The sequence below is a fragment of the Poeciliopsis prolifica genome, unplaced genomic scaffold, assembly GCF_027474105.1.
Source record: "Poeciliopsis prolifica strain line A6 unplaced genomic scaffold, Auburn_PproV2 SCAFFOLD046, whole genome shotgun sequence".
Classification (NCBI taxonomy): domain Eukaryota; kingdom Metazoa; phylum Chordata; class Actinopteri; order Cyprinodontiformes; family Poeciliidae; genus Poeciliopsis; species Poeciliopsis prolifica.
The window spans coordinates 2,997,372-3,018,112 of record NW_026562421.1 but is presented as its reverse complement, the minus strand read 5'-3'; the positions used below and the strand labels follow the sequence as shown (position 1 = coordinate 3,018,112).

The following is a 20,741-nucleotide window of genomic DNA, read 5'->3' as shown; positions in this document are numbered from 1 at the left end:
TTAATGCAAGGAGTTTATGTTGATTTATTTTTGTATTTGTTTTATATCTATTTATCTATTGTTTATTCACTTGGTGGCCATGTCTTTGGTATGACTCTTTTATTAAGATGTAAAATATGAAAATAGTTTGTTTTTTTTACTCATTCTATATTTCTGTAAATATCAGAGTGATACTATTCTAGGATGTGCGTGTACAAGTATGTGTGCTTTGGTATGTAAGTATGTTGTGTATGTAAAGTATGTGTGTACTGTAAGGATGTGCTCTCAGTTTCATCTTCTACTTTGTTTTTGATAATGCCGCTTAAACATCCTTTGAGTGAGCAAGCAGAAAAATAAACCTGTGGTGAAAATTATCTATGACGATGTTAAAAAAAAAAAAAAAAGAAAAGAAGAAAAACAAAGAACTCAACAAGCTGTGCTGATTACTGTAGGTGAGAAAAATACTGTAGTAAACATGGCTCAACAGCCATCAGAATAAACTCAACAGGCCTGTGTTTGTGTCTTCTTTGATCCCTGACAGCTGGAAGTCGGTGAGTTATATAACTTCTACTTTTTTCACAAATTAATGTGTTATTTTTCTTTCTAAATATGGATTTTTATTGTTTAGGAAAAATCTGCGTGTTTTTTGAGTTTGTGGAGAACTTCTTATAGTGCAGATCTCAGAAGAGTCAACCATGACATGCATCAAAGTAGACGGTAAAACCAAAAGGTAATTCTACTGGGATTTGTTACAAGTTTTTAGAAATGTATGTGACCTACTTGTTAATCTCTGGTACAAACAAAAAAATAAATACAACAAAAATTCACAGAGCGGGTTCTATCTATTAGAAGAAGCAGTGCTGAAATGTATAAATTGGTTCTTTATGGTGATATCTTTATGTTTCTGTGCAAACTGGGACATTTTTGTGTGAATTTGTTTTATTCTTCAAAATTTGCAACCAAAGTTTTCACACTAAAGACCCCAAAAATCCCCAAAAGTTGCTAAATATGGAGATGAAGTCATTAAGGTGGCAATAGAGAGCCCTGCTTAAGCCCATCAATTGGTGAAAAATGAAAGCGCTCAAAAGATAAATAAACTCAGATTCTAGTTGCCTAGGTAACCAGATGATCATTAAGCTATTAGCTCACTAGATGCTAGCGAGCGGTTGCCTTGACATTAGGTGCAGAAAGATGCTGAGGCTATTTGTCTGAGACTCCTTTGGCTCCATCAGCAGAATTTCTTTTCGTTTTCTCGACATTGTAGCCCAAGTTAACCTTCATCACAGTGCTGCCCTCTTTTGGCCAAACTTGTTTACTGAAGCAACAGATTCATGGTTTCCATAAGGTCTGAATCTGAAGAAGGTTACGTCAAACTTCCAGACGCTGCAGCAACTGCTACTTATAAATGCTTTTGTCTTATGTTGTAATAAGAGTAGAATAATTGTACCCTGTAGGGATTTTAAAAATGCTGCACACAGAGAGTTAGGCAGGTATTTCTGTAATCTGCATCATCTCCTGTTTGGCTTCAGGTAGCAAATTGTTTACATCACGAGTGCCTTCACAATGTATTTGCGCAGCATTTTCTCTGAAATAATGAGAGCGAATGTTAAGAGCCTGAAATCATCCCAACGGGCACAAGCTATCAAACACGCAGTATTGGGTGCAGTTCTGTTTATTTTCTTGTTTTCATTGTTCAACCCAAGGCAGCTGTTTGCACCCATACCAGATAAATGCAAAAGGCTTTAAAACAAACTCTGCTCCTATTGCTACAGTCTCACATTACACTGCAAATAAAAAAACAACATTTATTTTTATATATATTTGTTCTTGGAAAGGAAACTTTGTTTGATCAAAGCTGCATATGCTGCAGTACGTAACTTTTATAAAAATAAATTTTTTGCATATTTGTTGAAACTGTCAAGATGTTGTGGCAGTACGATATGAGACAAAATATAGTCTGTGAAAAACTGAGCTCCTCTGCCTTTTCCCAGTGCTATCCAGAAATAACCAATTAGATCCAGGAGGAGGGTGTGAAGTGCACAATTCAGAGACTGAGGTCCAGACAAAAGTCAGGGGGCAAAAACAATCTTTACTACATCTGCAGACAAAGAGCAAAAATCCACTGCATTAGGCGAAAATCATTCTGCTCTAACGAACTCAGAGTTGCTTTATTCACGTCTCTCTGCTAACAGAGGCGGAGACTCAATCTTCTAAGACCAAACAAAAGAAACAAAGGAGAACAGACGGAGCAGTTCAACCTTGTACGTTCATTCACTATCATACGGGGTGCAAAAACTAAACACTCTGTCTCCATGCAGGGAAGGCTACGGAAAAACAGCAAGTTCCCAGACACATCTTGTTCAATTAGTTTGTACACCCTCTCTGCAGCTGCACGAAAAAACATCTTGACTATGCTACACGGTATGATGCAAATAAAAGATTTTCTCTTGAAAGAAAAATCTACTTTACAAGGGTCTGAGTGTTGTCAATCACCTATCGTGTGGCGGTGCTTATCCCTCTTACAAAGAGCTTTGGAAGGAAACTGGTACATCCTGTCATGAATGCTAAATATAGTTAGCATAGGCACTCCTGCCTTCTCACACATCTATTTTTCTAAAATGCCCCCAAAAAATGCTCAATTTTGAGAATCTACATCCACAACAACATTATAGGAATAAACCTGAGAGAAATGCATTCAAAGTTTTTGACTAATCTCTTACCAATCTCCTAAAATTAAGAAAATAGGAACCAACTTCTTTGTGCATCCTATTTTTAATCTACTTGATACTTAATGACAAGTAGATTTCTTCCAATTGTCAATGTAATGCACATTATACGTATACATATTGCACATCTGTTTTCATAATCAGTAAAAATACTGATCGCTAGACCTCCTTCTGAGTAAGTAAGCAATATCAGAGTGTTTTGGAAAGGATTCACTGAATTTATTAATCTGTTTGTTGTAATGACCTAATGTCAAACGTGGGATGAAAAGCAAAGTCTTTTTGTAACTAAAATCCCATAAACAGGCCTTTGAAAATCACCTTAAGCTGTATGGTAAAGAGAATTGGATATGAAACTTGTCTCTGCACAAATAAAATTTTAAAAAGGGAATTTTGAGCTGTATAATTTGTGTTTTATCAGAGAAGAGAGAATGGATGTTATCAGTCGTTGGTGGAGTTTCCTCTCGGACAGGAAGTGGACTTCCTTCGCTTCCTGTTCTCTCCTCATGCCCACAGTGTTTAGGTGCGTGTTGAGAGGTCTAAGCAGAGCAGACAATCAATGCAGAAGCAGAAAAGGGCAAATCTGACACGCTTGTGATAAAATGAACTTATAAGAACAAAAAGGCAGAAAAAGGTAGAACAACTGAGAGACAGGAGCCACAACATCTGAGTTGGATCCGAACTTTGTGACCCAGAACAGAGCCGCCACAATGGACTACGAACCAAAGAAACCAAAGAAGGTACAGAAACTTCTTTTATTTCCATTTTTTTATGTTATTAAGATCAGATGACTTGAGGCTATTCTCTATCCAAATGGAGCATTTTTATTTTGTTGAAAACTTGTTGATTTTGCTTAAAAAGGCCCAAAATAACAGAGACAAAGAGAGTTTAACTTACCAGAATTAACTCCAAGACTTCAAAATTATGGTGCACAGAGTTTTTGACATGCACAGAATAGATTGGTCACATTTAGTCTCTTTGTCATCAAAACATTTATTAAAAGACAGTTCATAAAGATAAAAATGTTTCCACTACAGTTATATTCAGTAAACTAGAATATGTTTTCTGAAGAGGCTCAGATTAAAAGTACCTTTTGAAAATAATCTTCATATTTCATTAAAGGCTACATTTCTATATTAAAGAATGTTTTCTTTTACTAATCTGATGTAATTTTCTATTTTTAAATGTCAAGTTTTTATTGCCTGTAAAATCATCATAATTAACAGCAATAAAGATTGGAAAACTACTGAAATAAATGAACTTTTCAATAATATTCTAATTAATTGAATTTGTCTTTAGTATTCCCTGGATACAATAGTAAATATTGTTATTGAATAATTCATTTCGGATTGTTGATATAGTGTCAAATCACAACAAATGTCATGTAGACTTAGGAGATAAACAAGTCTAATTTACAACCCATTTTAGCCCAATTTAATTCAAATCATAGGGTCAGATTAATAATTCAGTACAGTACAATTACACTTTTATTGTTCAGTGATATAATCAAGCATATGGTGACAGTTGACAGAAAATGGCTTGATATGTGATGCCAGAATGTGTCTGTTTTTCTTCCCAGACTTTCGTTTCACCCATTAAGCGGCTGGTCTGGTCCAGATCTGGTCGCAGGGCCGTAGACCGAGCCAGCGTTTACCGCCGGCCTCTCCACACCGTCCCCCTCTACCCACCGGATTACCTCATCCACCCCGAGCGGCTCATCTTTGATTATGTAGAAAAGGAAGTGAAGGTAAGAAACGATGAAGAACAGAACTGAAATGGTTAAAAAAAAGAAGCTTGCTGACTCCTTAATGTTTGACGTCTTCTCTCAGTTCCTTGGTCACCTGACTTGGGTGTCAGTTTCATTAAATCCATCAAGCAGAGATGAACTTCTGCAGCTGCTGGACACAGCCAGGGTTGGTAGTTTTTACCCATCTATAACTCATTAACCTAAATGTTTTTATTATTATCATTATTAACTTAAGCTTTAGTCTCCAGTTAATGATCAACTCCTACAACTTTCCATCATAGTTCAGTGACATGGACAGCACAGCAGGTCTGTTCATATTTCATAGTTTGAAAGATGCTTTTCTACAGATTAAGGTCAGATTACACTAAGGCGTTTTTTTTTTTTTTTTCCACAATACTTTGAATCTCAAAGTCTTTCTATATGTAGAAGGTTTCTGCACGTCCACCATCAGTTTCAGCTTTGCTGTGGAGGAGAAAATATTTAAATCAGATGCAGGAAGGGTTGCAGGTGTGTTCATTTCTGAATGGTAAAGTGATTTGTGTGGATAGAGAAATTATACACAAAGATCAGAATTTGTTCTTCACTTTGAGCTGATTATGCCAACGCTCTGACATTGATTTAATAAAGGAATATTAGATTGTAAACTTCATTTGCTGCTGCAGCAGAATATTTTCTAGTTTTTAATCATCGTTAAATGAATCTAGCATTTAAAATTTACAACCTTGCTGTAATGGTTTCCCAGCAACCAGCAAACTTCCTTGAAAAAACACTGTAGGAATGTGGACTGTGGACTTTAGCATTCTGGATGTCTGTCCAACTGAGACATTTTTAGCATTGAGATGCTTTCCTCACCAAAACTAAGTTCTGGCTGATTTCTCACCTAAAGTTACTGTTTTAACGACAATAGAGCCTAACTCTAAATTCTGTGTTCGTCAGCAGCAGCTGAAGGTGCTGCCGCTGAAAACGAGCGTCGATCAGGACTGCATACTGAGTCTGTCTGCTCGCTGTCTGCTGCTGACATGGAGAAACAACGAGAAGCTGCTCATGAGGATTCCCACACATGAAATCGCTGCTGCCTCCTACCTGCGAGACGACGCACTTCACCTGCTGGTTCTCAAGACAGGTGAGGCGAATGTGACTGATGCCACAGTCACATTGTGGCATCAGTCACATTTTGAAAAGTCAAAAATTTGCGGGAAAAAACTTTTTTTTTAGGAAAAACAACAACAAAAATTGCAAATTTGACAAGTCAAAAATTTGGTAGAAAACACTGAAATTGTCAAGAAAAAACTTGGACATTTCTGATACAAAAGTTGAAAAACGCAAAAATGAGAAAATGTCTGCAGAATTTTTTTTTTCCATCTGCAATGGTCCTGATGCTGCTGCCGTAAAACTGAAACAGAGACATGGATTTTGTTTCAAAATGCTCATCCTGCAGGTCTCAATGTGGATTCTGTGGTTGCTGACGATGACAGCCTGGACAGGAGGAAAACACAAGGCATCGACGGGCGACGGCAAACCATGAGCTGCAACGCTGAGTCACGACCAGCAGGCGGCACGATGGAGCGCAGACACACCATCTGTGGAGTTGACTGGAGGCCATCGCTCTCCAGAAGTAACCATGACAAAAACCAGAATGTGGAAAGAGGAGGCGGCGAGAAGGCAGGGGGAGGAAGCTTAGAGAGGAGGAGAGTCGGCGGCAGCTGGGAGAGGAGGCAGCAAACCAGAAAAACCGGTGGGAGCTGGGAGAACCGCAGAGCGAGACCAATGAGCGGGAACTGGGGGATGGGAGGTGGAGGAGGGAGCTGGGAGAGGAGGCATGGAGGTGGTGGAGGAGCAGGGAGCTGGGAGAAGAGACATGGAGGTCGTGGAGGGAGCTTGGAGCGGCGGCAGGCCTGCACTGGAAGCTGGGAAAGAGGGAAAAGCTACGGCAGCTGGGAGAGACGGAACTACAACCCACTGGAACCCACACCCTGTCCTGATGCCTACTGCAACCTGGTCATCCTGGCGGTGGAGAACAGGGTGAGGGTCTTCCCTGGAGGCAGAGTGACCCTGATGATGCTAATTAGTCCACAAAAACACAGATTTATGTGTAAACTCCTCACCTGAAACAGTAACCTTGGTGTTTGTGTGCAGGATGCTGCAGAGGAGTATTGCTCCCTCATTTGTCAGATGTTCCAGATCATTTACGGCCATCAGACCATCGAATGTGTTGACAGGGCCGGATTTCACCACGCCATGCCAGATCGATACTGGCTCCAGAGGAGTGAGTGCCGCAAAGTTAAAAGAAATAAAGGCTTGAAATATTTTACTCTATGTGTAATAAATCTATATGCATTTCATTGTCTGAAATGAGTGACAAAAATCGCATTTGCGATGTACTTCCCACTGCTTATGTAAGATCTTTTGAAAGGCTTTACACCATTCCTGTTTAATCAGCTTTAATTCAAATCCAGTTCATTTTCCTAGAAATCCGGTTCGTTTGTGGAGATGTGAATGCGTAATTGATGTGATGTGGACCAAAAGAACAAACTCTGGTTTCTATTTGGTTGAAGTAAGCTCTGGTACGGTTTGCATGCCAAGTGGATCAGACACCACTTCACAAGCGACAGTCAGGAAGCGGACTGAAACTCATGGCATTCTGGGTAAATAAACCTGTGTCAGTCTCATGCTAGCAGGAGAAATAGCTTGTGGTCTTTTACCAATGACCAAAGTGAAATCCTCCAGCCGCTAAAATCTGACGCAACCCCATTTTTGTTTAAGAAGTTTACCTGAGTGTCTTCTTCAGAGCTTTTCTCATTGTTTCCTCCAGTGGTTCTTGGTGCAGCGCCCCCACAGGTGAAGAGAAATAGGTTTTTCAAAGGGATTCAGATCATTTGACCCAGTGCAGTGTGAAAGGGAACCACACCAGCTGAAAATGGAATAAATGTTGAGATTTTGGTCCACATTCAAACCTAGTCCACCAGATTATCAGCTGTGAAAACAATCTTCCCTCAAGAAGATATGGGACCAAATGCTAGATCAGAGGATCTCTTTTCACACCCTGCTGTGTCCCCGGATGAACAATAATTAGTGGCACATTAGTGATACTCTGTTAAATGCACTTTTTAAAACAAGCTCCATGTGCAGATTCACAAGCTCTTGTTGGGACACTAGTAGTTTTTTCCTGGAAATTCTCTTGAGGTGATAAAAGGCTGACTTTGTAATTGTCTTTCTGTGTCTCTGAATGTTCAGATCAGCAAAAAGCAGAACAAAATTTTTTTAAATCAGTATTAGCCTACAAAAAAAACCTTGTAAATAACACAATAAAGTAAGGTAATAATAAAACAATTTCCAATAGACTTCAAAGTGTTGCAGTAAAGAATAGAAAGTAAAACTTGAAGCATTAAGACTGTACTGTTTCTCTGTACAGGTGACAGCTGCCTGACTGACATGTCCTACAGTTATGATCCCGAGTTTAGCTGCTGCAGCTCTTTGTAAGTAACATGGCTGTGGAACAATAACTACGACTGCTTTCTGTGTGTTTATATCTTTTAAAATATTGCTGCAATCCTCTAAGAAGCCATTGTCCTCCTGTCTCTGTAAGTGACGGCTCCCAGGAGGCTTTTGAGCTCTACTACAGTGAGACGTACAGTGAGAGCTCGTCCATCTCGCTGCAGGACTCCCATCGCAGCCTGGCATCAGCCAGTGACGGAGCAGACAGCGACCCCGCCCTGCTGCTGATGCAGGAGTACATGATCACAGTGAGTGTTTTCAACAATCACAATTTTCACAAGTAGAACATAAAGCGAGGCGGAACGGGTTTGGCTCCAATAAGTTTTGAAAGACGAAAAAACAGAAACCATGGAGGGAAACTGAATCTCCAGCATATAAAGTAAATAAACCTCTGTGTGTGTTTTTGTGTGTGCAGCTGAGGAACAAGCTGAATCCTCTGGAGCTGCAGCAGTTTGCAGTCCTGCTGAGAGAATACAGGCTGGGTTCAAACATCGACCACTTCTGCTCTGAGCTGCTGCAGCTGTACGGAGACGAGCGCAAATTCCTGCTGCTGGGTGAGAGACCGAGACGGAGTTATTGTTTTCTTTTATTTGGATCGGTTGCAGTTCGCTCTGTCTACTCTTCCTGAGGTGCCCAGATACAACTAAAAATACTGAACATGCACAGACTCACACATGCAGAATAAAAGTAACTACAAAAGTAAAAATATGTACGTAGATTCCATAAATTCAAAATATAAGTAACTACAAAATAAACAAATGCAAAGTAGAGGCCATAAAGCAAAATAAATGAAATATACGAAAACAAAAAATATTCTACAAAAGGACATTCAGTTCAACATGCCAAGCATCACATATATGAGAAAACATACACAGTCAATATAACACGATATAGGGCTAAGAAGAATCATTCAGTATAGTTGTTTATCTTTTATATATATCCTTAAAGTTGTTCAAAATTCATTCTCCTGATGTGCCTCTAATATATATTTAGTTTACGTGGACATACCTCTAAATAAAGCCGACATCTTCACAGAATTTGTGTGAACTTTTGGAAGAGTCGGTCCACCTTCAGTTGCATGTCTGGTTTGATAATTGCATACATTAGCACTAGCAAACAGTTTCGAATATATAAGTTGAAAACGAATATATATGTTTTCAACTTATGATGTATCATTTTAAAAATAAACCGGAATTGAAGCCCAACCTGAATAATTTAATATGAATCATGCTGACATCTAAAGCACTCTGTGGTAAAAACAGCTAGAGGCGAATCAAGTCCTGAAACCTCAAATTTAATATCTCAAACCATGTGCAGATTCACAGGACTTTTACAAAGCAAAATATGTAAATATTTCAGGAAAGATGCTACTAAAAAAGTAAACAAAGGTAAGCAGAGAGAAAAACAATTGTAATTTAGATTATTTTCTTCCACATTTTGTTATCCAAGAGTGATTTGTTGAACATTTTAATGTCTTAACTGTGGAAATACGACATTGTTTTGGGAAAGTCTGTTTTTCAGAAAAGTTTCATTCCCTGTGAAATGTTCCTGTCTTGAAATCCTGGTTTGTTTCATTTGGGCTCATTAACATGCTCATCCTATGTTTTGTTTTTTTGTCAGGCATGCGGCCGTTTATTCCAGACAAAGACGTCGGCGTGTTCGAGGAGTTTCTTGAAAGCATTGGGATCCGAGAAGGCGGGATTTTAACCGACAGCTTTGGACGTATTAAACGCAGCATGAGCAACACCTCAGCCACGGCCATGAGAGGGTAACGTGGAAATGGACGTGAAAAGTTTATTTTCAATAATTCACTTCATGATTGATTCATCACACAAAATGTGATCTATTTTAAGAGCTTATATATGTCTAGTTTGATGATTATAACAAATGAAAACACAAATTGTGGTTTCTCTATAACAAAAATTACATTGCATAAGACGAAAAAACATTTTTAATACTGAAACTGACCAAACGACCTTAGAGAAGACTGTTGTGTCGACAGTCAGTCAGAATTATAAGCTTCAACAAAACATTGCTAAAACAGAGCTGTATTCAAACTTATAAGAGAAAATTGAGTGGAAAGAAAAAGTCTGTCATTTGACTTAAATTCTGCTGGCCTTTTTTTTTAGTTCAGATCCTGCCTTTGGTTTGATTTAATTCTTCTATCTATACTAAAACCTGCCAGCAAGTTAACAGCTATTCCTCTCTCAGTAGGTACGACAACGGCTCTCTAGCAACAGGGTCTCAGGAATTTAACAGACGCATCACTGACATCACCCACGACATCCAGGCGCTGGGTTTCCAGGACATGCACGGAGACATCGAGGAGGAAGACTACTACCTCTGACGAAGGCAGAGAAGAAAAGACTTAAGAGAGAGATTTCCCAATAGTTCTGTGTTTTCATTCACAGTAAAAAGGAACCAAAGTCAAATTTTGTTTCTGATGAATAAAGCTGATCTTGATTCTAAGTTACAACAATTCTGTGTTTAGATCTGGAGGGAATGTGTAAATTATTTTTAAATAAAAGTGCTTCATGATAAACTAGAAATCCTTTTGAGACATGCAAAAGAAACTAAATGAATTCAGGAAGTACAGTAAAAACAAGACAAAACACACTATAGTTTTGGATAGCAATGCTAAATATTCCATAATCTACGGAGCTTTTTAATTCCCTTCCTCTACTTGACTCCTAATGAAAATCTAACTTAATAAAAACTAGACCTTATTGTTTTCTTTTATTCAATAATCAGTATTAAAAGGAACAGAAATGGTCTGAAAGTTATCTTGGCAGCAAAATAGTGAAACTTTTTATGTGTGCCTTTTGCAATCTAAAATCTGTGTATAAACAATTTTTTGGCTTCAAGTTGTGGAATGTTTGAATACATAAGAGTTAGAAGAACTAGTTTAAAAGACACAACAAAATGAACATATTTGTCATTTCTTCCATGTTTAGTTTTACTGGGTTTTGTCTGGCTTTACTCTAAAGATTTTTTGTGTTTCAAAATATTTACATTTCACTGGAAATTGTTCCAGATTAACATAAAAACGACAGTACTCCTCTATGTTTGGTTGTACCTCTGGGGATTGTTAAGAATTAAAAAGTGAAGAACTTGATCTTAGCTCGTTAATTAATTCTTAGTCCCGAATTCCTGTGTCTGTGTAAGTGTGCAGAGAGAAAAGAGCAATCGTACGACGTCAGACTTCAGATATTCAGAGTTTTATCCAGAGAAAATCAATGCAAGAAGAATGTTACAATAATCATCTCACCTAGAACATCAAAAGTCCAAGACATTACAGAACAGAGACAAAGAACTGAGTAAAAAAGACAGAAGATGCATCCTCCGGGAAAACTCTCACCCAGCACAAAGAGATTCCAACTTCTGCTGTAAACCAAATCATTTTATAGAATGCGTAATCTCATCATTTAAATATATGCATTAGGAGGTGTGTTCTTTTCCTTTGTGTGGGCTGTCTTAATGTTAATTTTATTACCTCCTGCTAAAGAGCCCCAAAAGCAGATATACGGCAAACCCTTCTCGTATCAGCCGCTGTCCAGTTTGATATATGATTGCAGCTGCAGCGCTATCTGTGCCTCAAAATGTTTCCACAAGAAAGTAGTTTGTATTTTTAACCAAGCTTGCACACAATGTAATGCTAAATAATGACTATAAGTTTGGATCTAATAAGTAACTAATTAAAAACATGCTTAAAGAAATATAGTTAATTCTAATATAGATAAAATTATTTATAAAAGGTTTTAAGATCCTAGTGAACTTTTGAACCATGCTCAGGAATTTGTTAATTGCCTGGCATATAGGCTCCTTATCTCAAGAGATCCAAGGAGTCTAGGCCTATGTTTTCTGTTTCTTCTGTCTGATCCTCCTTTTAAGAATTTATCTGCGTTTCAGAGATTGAGCCGTTGTTTTTAGTTTCATCTAAATTTATATGAACCTAGAGTGTACTTTAACTTTCTATGTTATATTTTATATGTGTCAAAGCTATCCTGTGCAGTATTGTGCTAACTTAAAATTCTATGTCAACAGGATGCAGAGACAAACAATTTGTCCAACTAAGTCAATAAGCTACAGATTCTCACTAACCATCTTTATGAACGAAATCTAAAGTGCTGGGATGAAAAAGAGAAAAACTAGTTTCTCCCATAGAAAAACCTTGAGCAAAAGCAGGGAAGCGAGGTCGCACTTTTATAACGGCTTCCCGTTTGAAAGGCACGGTTTAATCCCATTGGTTCGATGCCATGTGACACCCATTCTTATTGGTTAAAATTAAATCAGATAATGTGACGACACAACGTGATCTCGCTCAAAACCAAAAGTCCGCCTGATCTAAAATAAGTTTAAACTTGTGTCTGTGTGTTTTCACCTACGGGGTTCAACAGCCGTAATGCGTCACTGTTATAAGAAGTTACAGCACAGTTTCGTGTTATGGCCGTTGGCTAATCGCTGGCACAGAGAACTGGAGCGCGAATGTACGACCTTACGTCAACGTCGGCGCCATATTGTGAGGGGCATTTTTAAAAACGCAGAAAACAACACAAGGCTGTCCTATTTCATTGAGTAAAACCGTGTTATTGTGTTGTTGTGACAATGTACATTGATAAAACGACATTTTTATCAAAGACTTATTGATAAGTCTTTGATAAGAAGTCTTACTCATTTATGACTAAGACTTCTTGAATAAGACGTCATTGTCTTTAGTAAACTGATACTTAAAACGTTTATGATGTTAGTGATTAGCCAGCATCCAATAAAACGAAGCAATAATATGCTTTCAAGAAATGATTAATTAAGATGACGATAGCAGCCTGCATGTGAATTAATACAGACGCAACTTAACTCAGAACAGGTGCTGGTTTTTCGAGACCTCGTGCTGTGTCGTGACATTATCTGTCAATTTAATTTCATCTCAACCAATAGGAATACGTGTCATGTGACATCCAACCAATAAGATTAAGCCCTGCCTCGATAAGCCGGTATATAGGCGCCGCCTTTCTTTCTTCTCTTTATCAGTTTCCTCTCTTGCAACAGACTCTTAACAGTCACTCCGTGGGAGAAAACTACGTTTTGTTCTTTGTACTCATCCTAGAACTTCAGTTTTTGTGGAAACATGGTGAGTATGAAACTATAAATGCATCTGTCCGTTTTTTATTTTTTATTTTTAATAGTGGTCGTTTTTTGAGTCATTTGAGCTTAAACAATGGTTGCATCAGGTCATTTTGGTATTTACATATTAAAAGTTGTTTATGGTTTTTATGTATTTGGACATCATCTTTCAGAAGGGAGGATATTAATTTATTTTATCGAAAGTGGCCAGGCCTCTCAGCCGAAATGTAAGTTGAGTCTTGGGCGTGTTTCCGGCTGTTCTTTGGCCTCTTGTCGGAGTCACAGAGCGTGACGCATTCCTCTGTTTCAGCTCCTTTTTGAAGAGGCCTGCTGGGCCTCTTTTGAAACCACAGTCTCTGTCTTTTGTGACAAAAGGTTAATGCTCTCGGCTTCACTGCTTTTCATGGTTGAACTGGCAGCTTGTGTTGCCGAATTTTCATATTGACCCATTTAATCCGTTGCAGCTGTGCTGTTCTGTGCTGTTCGCTTCCATCACCCAACTCTAATGTGAACAGAAAAAAAAAGTTATCTCTTAGGGGTGTGATTCTTTGCCTAATGCCCCAAGTGATTACAGTCTTCCTGTTCTGGTTTTTAGTTCCTCATAAATGAATTTTTTTTTTTTTTTTTTTTCCCTATAAGCGAGTTGCAGTGTGCACACCATGTGACTTATGACCTTCAAGCTGTTGACTATAATAGGAGAAGACATGTGGCTTTCTTCAGAAAAGACACATTTTACAAGAACTAAAGTATTTTTTTCCCCTCAGCGTGAATGTATCTCGGTGCACGTCGGTCAAGCCGGTGTCCAGATCGGCAACGCCTGCTGGGAGCTCTACTGCCTGGAGCATGGCATCCAGCCGGACGGGCAGATGCCCAGTGACAAGACCATTGGAGGAGGAGACGACTCCTTCAACACCTTCTTCAGTGAGACCGGAGCAGGGAAGCACGTCCCCAGAGCCGTTTTTGTAGATCTGGAGCCCTCTGTTATTGGTAAGGTGGACTATTTGTGATTAATTTTGAAAACTACCTTTTAAAATGCTTATACTGTAAATTTGTATTTTCCAGATGAGGTTCGCTCTGGGACCTACCGCCAGCTGTTCCACCCTGAACAGCTGATCACTGGGAAGGAAGATGCTGCTAACAACTACGCCAGAGGACACTACACCATTGGCAAAGAGATCATCGACCTGGTTCTGGACAGGATCCGAAAACTGGTGGGTGAATTCAGACGGGGAGATTTCAAATTTGTTTGCAAAATGTTGAATGTGGAAGAGAACATTTACATGGGAGTCTTCTTCACTTTATAGCACAATGAAATGTACTCTGGTAACATCCAGTTTTCCATGTCTTTCATTTGTCCTCAGGCTGACCAGTGCACAGGCCTGCAGGGCTTCCTGGTTTTCCACAGCTTCGGTGGAGGAACCGGTTCTGGTTTCACCTCCCTGCTGATGGAGCGTCTCTCCGTCGACTACGGAAAGAAGTCCAAGCTGGAGTTTTCTGTCTACCCAGCTCCCCAGGTGTCCACTGCTGTTGTGGAGCCCTACAACTCCATCCTGACCACCCACACCACCCTGGAGCACTCAGACTGTGCCTTCATGGTGGACAACGAGGCCATCTACGATATCTGCCGCAGGAACCTCGACATCGAACGCCCCACCTACACCAACCTGAACAGGCTGATCAGCCAGATCGTGTCCTCCATCACTGCGTCTCTCCGTTTTGATGGTGCCCTGAATGTTGATCTGACTGAGTTCCAGACCAACTTGGTACCATACCCTCGTATCCACTTCCCTCTGGCCACCTACGCCCCGGTGATCTCTGCAGAGAAGGCTTACCATGAGCAGCTCACGGTAGCTGAGATCACAAATTCCTGCTTCGAGCCGGCCAATCAGTTGGTGAAATGTGACCCTCGCCACGGCAAGTACATGGCCTGCTGCCTTTTGTACCGTGGTGATGTGGTGCCCAAAGACGTCAATGCTGCTATTGCCACCATTAAAACCAAACGTTCCATCCAGTTTGTGGACTGGTGTCCCACTGGTTTCAAGGTTGGCATCAACTACCAGCCACCAACTGTGGTTCCTGGTGGTGACCTCGCCAAGTCCAGAGGGCTGTGTGCATGCTGAGCAACACCACTGCTATTGCAGAGGCCTGGGCTCGGCTGGATCACAAGTTTGACCTGATGTACGCCAAGCGTGCATTCGTCCACTGGTATGTGGGTGAGGGAATGGAGGAGGGAGAGTTCTCCGAGGCCAGGGAGGACATGGCAGCTCTGGAGAAGGATTACGAGGAGGTTGGTGCTGATAGCTTGGGAGATGAGGATGAAGGAGAAGAATATTAAATGCATCATTGTCTGAACTTCTGAATGTTTAAATAAAGATGTCTTGTTGCAGTGATTGTCTTTGTTTTTATTTTTCCTTATGGTGGGTGAAAGCCAATCCTTCAAAGCTGCCCTCCCTTATAGGCTGGATACACATGACTTAATTTGACCACTTTGGGGCAGTAATTCTCAGCAACTGTATACGTTTGTGTAAATCTCATTCCTGTTAACCAAATTGATCTGTGTAAAAGACAAAATATAGATTGAAAACATTTCACTCTTAATGGCTTAAAAGGATCCAAAATAATTTGAAGATGTCAGCCTGAGTATGTTGCAATTTCCCTATTGGCTAAAGAAAAACTGCTGTTGCACCAAAACTCAGTTACTTCAAATGTGCACATCTCATGTTTTTCACTAATGGAGGTGTTTTTGTTTTTTTTGTTTTTTTTTTTTTTTTTTTTTACCAGGAACCAAATTACTTGAGTAATGTCATATTGCATTTGACTCATAATTTTATACCATGCTGTCACTTTGGCTAGTGATGGGTAAATGATGTGTCAAGAAGTGTTTTGACCCACAGCAAAACAGTATTGACTGTATTTTTATTGTATGTCTTCAGTTAAATTAAAAATATTTCTTAGTCAAATATGAACATGTACTATGAAGTGAATGTGTTTGGAATGAGGATGCTGATGGCCTTTTTTTGTTGTTTTTTTTGCCACAACTTCTGCTTTAGAAAAAATGAAGTAGATACATTTATATAAAACTTATAAAAAGCAACTGAGTCATTTGTAGACTGGCTGTTTACCTGAGTTCAATGCTGTAAGTCCTCAGCACTGAGCAGGTGGATATATTTAAATAAGACAGTATGTCAAACATATGCAACACTTAACCTTATTTTCTGATGTAACATAAAAGGTCCCAAACTATGAAATCTTTTGTTTTCTTTGAGGCTGTTCCAGAGCTATATCCTCTGGGGACTATTGATAGTTTCTCTGTGTAGCCACTGGAGGGCAGCATGCTGAAAAACAAAAGCAGAGAATTGGGGGATTTTTGCCCATACCATTTAGAAACTGACATGTCTGCAATGCACCGCATGCAATGGTAGGTTTTTAAAATGAATACAAGACAAATAACTTCAAATCAGAGATTTTATTCAGGACAAAGCCAAACTTGATCATTTCAGGAGTTTTATTCAAATGGCTAACATGATAGTTTGATGGACAAACATCTCTGTTTGGAATGCATTCAAGAACACAGTGCATGTAATCACTTTCTGCTTTCCTGACTTCTCTGTGGTTCTTTTAATACTCTTCTCCTTCCTCCTCTCCCTCACCCTCAATGGAGTCGACTCCAACCTCCTCGTAATCCTTCTCCAGAGCTGCCATGTCCTCCCTGGCCTCGGAGAACTCTCCCTCCTCCATTCCCTCACCCACATACCAGTGGACGAATGCACGCTTGGCGTACATCAGGTCAAACTTGTGATCCAGCCGAGCCCAGGCCTCTGCAATAGCAGTGGTGTTGCTCAGCATGCACACAGCCCTCTGGACTTTGGCGAGGTCACCACCAGGAACCACAGTTGGTGGCTGGTAGTTGATGCCAACCTTGAAACCAGTGGGACACCAGTCCACAAACTGGATGGTGCGCTTGGTTTTGATGGTGGCAATGGCAGCATTGACGTCTTTGGGCACCACATCACCACGGTACAAAAGGCAGCAGGCCATGTACTTGCCGTGGCGAGGGTCACATTTCACCATCTGATTGGCCGGCTCGAAGCAGGCGTTTGTGATCTCGGCCACTGAGAGCTGCTCATGGTAAGCCTTCTCTGCAGAGATCACCGGGGCGTAGGTGGCCAGAGGGAAGTGGATACGAGGGTATGGTACCAAGTTGGTCTGGAACTCAGTCAGATCAACATTCAGGGCACCATCAAAACGGAGAGAAGCAGTGATGGAGGACACGATCTGGCTGATCAGCCTGTTCAGGTTGGTGTAGGTGGGGCGTTCGATGTCGAGGTTCCTGCGGCAGATATCGTAGATGGCCTCGTTGTCCACCATGAAGGCACAGTCTGAGTGCTCCAGGGTGGTGTGGGTGGTCAGGATGGAGTTGTAGGGCTCCACAACAGCAGTGGACACCTGGGGAGCTGGGTAGATGGAGAACTCCAGCTTGGACTTCTTTCCGTAGTCGACGGAGAGACGCTCCATCAGCAGGGAGGTGAAACCAGAACCGGTTCCTCCACCGAAGCTGTGGAAAACCAGGAAGCCCTGCAGGCCTGTGCACTGGTCAGCCTGAGGATGAAGATGGAAACCAAAATCAATTGCTGACTGATAATTCAAAGACAAATTTGGAAATTACCGGCGCTAAGTTTACCCACCAGTTTCCGAATCCTGTCCAGAACCAGGTCGATGATCTCTTTGCCAATGGTGTAGTGTCCTCTGGCGTAGTTGTTGGCAGCATCTTCCTTCCCAGTGATCAGCTGTTCAGGGTGGAACAGCTGGCGGTAGGTCCCAGTGCGAACCTCATCTGAGCAGAAAAATTAAACTTAATTTAGGTTTACAGATTTTTCACATTAAACACCAAGTTTATTTGTATGGCAGAAGTGATCTTGCTTACCGATGACAGTGGGCTCCAGGTCTACAAAAACGGCTCTAGGGACGTGCTTCCCTGCTCCGGTCTCGCTGAAGAAGGTGTTGAAGGAGTCGTCTCCTCCTCCAATGGTCTTGTCACTGGGCATCTGCCCGTCCGGCTGGATGCCATGCTCCAGGCAGTAGAGCTCCCAGCAGGCGTTGCCGATCTGAACACCGGCCTGACCGACGTGGATGGAGATGCACTCACGCTGTGAGAAAGAAAAAACTAATTAGGAGAATTTTAACAGTTTACTAAAACTAATTCATATTGATGAAGGAAAAAGCCTTTCATTAAGACTTGTGAATGAAAGAAAAACATCTAATGTGATTTATGTGATAAATATAACTTTCACGATTAATCATTTTTGAAAAATTGGAATTTTCAGCTGTGTACCTGAAGTTCATGGGTGAAATGTACTGGTAAGTAAGTAGACTTTCATTAGTTCGCTAATCTCGCGACATTTTCTTTTCTCTTTTTTTTCCTTGCGCAATGCAGTTGTGTCTGGAACTCCGTTGCTATGAAACAAACGCGTCACTTAGGCAACCGGTGATGTTTGTTTGAGCCGTTAAATCTACGTGAAAAGTCTTAAAACTGACCGACTAACGGTGACCTCCATGTCTTTTATGACCGGATAGTATTAACGCTTATATGACCATTAAAAATCGCAGCGCTATGTCCACTCTGTTCATCCTTGCTGAGGGCCATTAGGAGCGAGTCCGAAGTGCCCGTTACTCGTCTGCATTTTTAATGACCGACGCCATGCTGACTGTGCGTTTAATCCATTTTCAGTCCGGATAAGGTTTCAGTGGGAGTGGGTCGTGTTCACTCTGCCTGCCACTACATTACAGTCACGGCCTCCAGCTGTCACCCTGTGATGCTGGCCGGGGTTTTAGCCATGCCAACCAGGCTGGGGCAATAAAGCCTCCGTTATTCACTGTCCACCAAGGAGGGTGGGCTGAAGAGACTCTTTTGTCCACACTGCCGCCACGTCCCCATCCGAACCTCGCCAGAACCCCTCCCTCCAACGAACATGACATTTTCACCTACGCTTTCTAGCATTAATAAAGCGTTTAAATAATGAATCAAAACTTCATTCATTATAGTAAATACATTTATTTTGACTGTTTAAATCAGATGAGCTTCCGTTACACCATCACTCTGACCTCAGTTTTGTTCTTTTAGAAAAGCTGGTTAAAGGTTCTTACCATGTTGTTTCGCTGAAGTTGTGAAGGAGGATGGAAGAGTCTCCTCGGAAAAGGAGTCTTACAATTCGACAGTTATGGGGTCGATGTAAGAGATAATGGCGAACATGATGATGCCGGAGCTATATATGCGAGTGAAGCCCCGGCGCCGGCAGCTTCTCCGCTCCTATTGGTCCATTTCCTGTCACTTTAAGGGTCGCTATGATTTCGTCGATTCCTATTGGACCATTCCGAAAGCCAAGAGGAGTCTCCGCCCATCAACCCCACCCAGGTGCGAGCCTGCCCTCCTTGTATTGTACTGCAAGCATCATGTTGTTTCTGCTTGAGTGGAAAATGCTGTGTAATTTTTACAATGATGTAAAAATATAATATAATAAAAAAATTGGGTCAGCCTGATAAGAACTGTAGTAAAACAGTTTTTGTACCGTTTTTATATGGAAAAAATCTTTTCAAACACAAATGAGGATAAAAAAATTAAGATAACGCAAACGTGTAGCACCAATAATATATTTTATTGTAGCAGGAATAAGACATGATATATTATGACCTTCCTTTCAAATTTTCTTTAAAACAAATGATTGTTGATTTTTTAATGTATTTCATTAAATATGACAAAAAATAAGAAGAAAGAATCAGACAGCAAACTGGGAGACAAAATGAACAGTATCTTCAGGAAGATATATTGATTTCTTTGCAGACCTCCAGAGTGGACGCCCATAATACAGGATGCAGCATCATCCAGAGGATGCATCATTATGGCTAACAGATAGAGTCCTCTTCAGTCTTTTGTTAGTTGAAAAATACAGCAAGAAAAATCCAAATATCTTTTTAAAAATGGTGGCGAGTTGCTCCACAGCTCGGATTTAGATAATGCTAGATCCAGATCTGTAAATGTGGCCTGCAAATTTAATTACACATGACACCTACCTCATAATAAGCAATATATCTCAGATTTCCTGTTAACATTGCTTGTTTTATTTTCAGCTGGAAAAATCTCCAAAATGCACTATTATGGCAATTTTTTTCATGAGTAACATGGTAGAGAATCATTTAATTCGTTATCTTGTAAATTTTGTCCAGAATTTCTCAATTTATCTCAAATATTCCAAACTTCATGATGATATTTCAGAATTTGCACAGCCTTAAAGCATAATTAAAAACACGTTTAACATATTGTATTCAGATTTTTTTCTCCATCCTATGAAACCGATTCACATCATGTTTCATTTACATGTTATGCAAAATCTCCCTGTTTTTATATGACGGATGTGGTCGACATCTGATTTAATCTGCTGTTGTTTGGTCAGACTTTACAGTCTTGTTGCATTAAAAAGAGGTCAAACTGCCCTGTCACACATGAGGGATGTAGGCCACAGAGAGCTGCGGATGTCCAACCCTTCCCCCTCCATCCCTGCTCCTAAGATTTAACGGTTCCTACAAGCTGAATAAAGGAGTTGCCTGGAAACAGCCTTGTAACCACACACAGAGAGAGCCTTTATCTGGCCAACACGTGACCCAGCCTAAACTGCAGCTCC

The 20,741-nt window shown here is 40.4% G+C and overlaps 2 protein-coding genes and 1 pseudogene across 3 annotated transcripts; 2 read left to right on the top strand and 1 right to left on the bottom strand.

The window, feature by feature from the left end:
* Window positions 1-3,245: 3,245 nt before the first annotated feature.
* Window positions 3,246-10,413, top strand: ccm2l (CCM2 like scaffold protein). 2 transcript variants are annotated; one of them, XM_055057001.1, is made up of 11 exons: window positions 3,246-3,442; window positions 4,282-4,449; window positions 4,532-4,615; window positions 5,389-5,572; window positions 5,888-6,471; window positions 6,586-6,715; window positions 7,862-7,925; window positions 8,036-8,192; window positions 8,360-8,498; window positions 9,565-9,712; window positions 10,159-10,413. In XM_055057001.1, exons 1-11 carry the CDS (start codon window positions 3,413-3,415, stop codon window positions 10,289-10,291), a joined length of 1,821 nt encoding a protein of 606 aa, XP_054912976.1. In that variant the 5' UTR covers window positions 3,246-3,412; the 3' UTR covers window positions 10,292-10,413. The 2 variants fall into 2 exon arrangements, with proteins under 2 accessions (XP_054912976.1, XP_054912975.1); XM_055057000.1 differs by having other exon boundaries at window positions 10,156-10,413.
* Window positions 10,414-12,977: 2,564 nt separating this feature from the next.
* On the top strand, window positions 12,978-15,451 carry LOC129377074 (tubulin alpha-1C chain-like; annotated as a pseudogene).
* A 1,065-nt stretch (window positions 15,452-16,516) lies between these two features.
* Window positions 16,517-19,332, bottom strand: LOC129376986 (tubulin alpha-1B chain). The gene is made up of 4 exons (XM_055056706.1): window positions 19,210-19,332; window positions 17,990-18,212; window positions 17,751-17,899; window positions 16,517-17,664 (listed from the first exon to the last, which is right to left on the bottom strand). Exons 1-4 carry the CDS (start codon window positions 19,210-19,212, stop codon window positions 16,684-16,686), a joined length of 1,356 nt encoding a protein of 451 aa, XP_054912681.1. The 5' UTR covers window positions 19,213-19,332; the 3' UTR covers window positions 16,517-16,683.
* Between the last annotated feature and the right edge of the window lie 1,409 nt (window positions 19,333-20,741).

Coding starts and splice junctions, on each gene's coding strand:
- LOC129376986 (XM_055056706.1), bottom strand. Junction 17,900..17,989: donor CCTGGAGCCCACTGTCATCG/GTAAGCAAGATC, acceptor TTTTCTGCTCAG/ATGAGGTTCGCACTGGGACC. Junction 17,665..17,750: donor TGGACAGGATTCGGAAACTG/GTGGGTAAACTT, acceptor CTTCATCCTCAG/GCTGACCAGTGCACAGGCCT.
- ccm2l (XM_055057000.1), top strand. CDS start 3,413: ATGGACTACGAACCAAAGAAACCAAAGAAG. Junction 7,926..8,035: donor TTTAGCTGCTGCAGCTCTTT/GTAAGTAACATG, acceptor TGTCTCTGTAAG/TGACGGCTCCCAGGAGGCTT. Junction 9,713..10,155: donor TCAGCCACGGCCATGAGAGG/GTAACGTGGAAA, acceptor TTCCTCTCTCAG/TAGGTACGACAACGGCTCTC.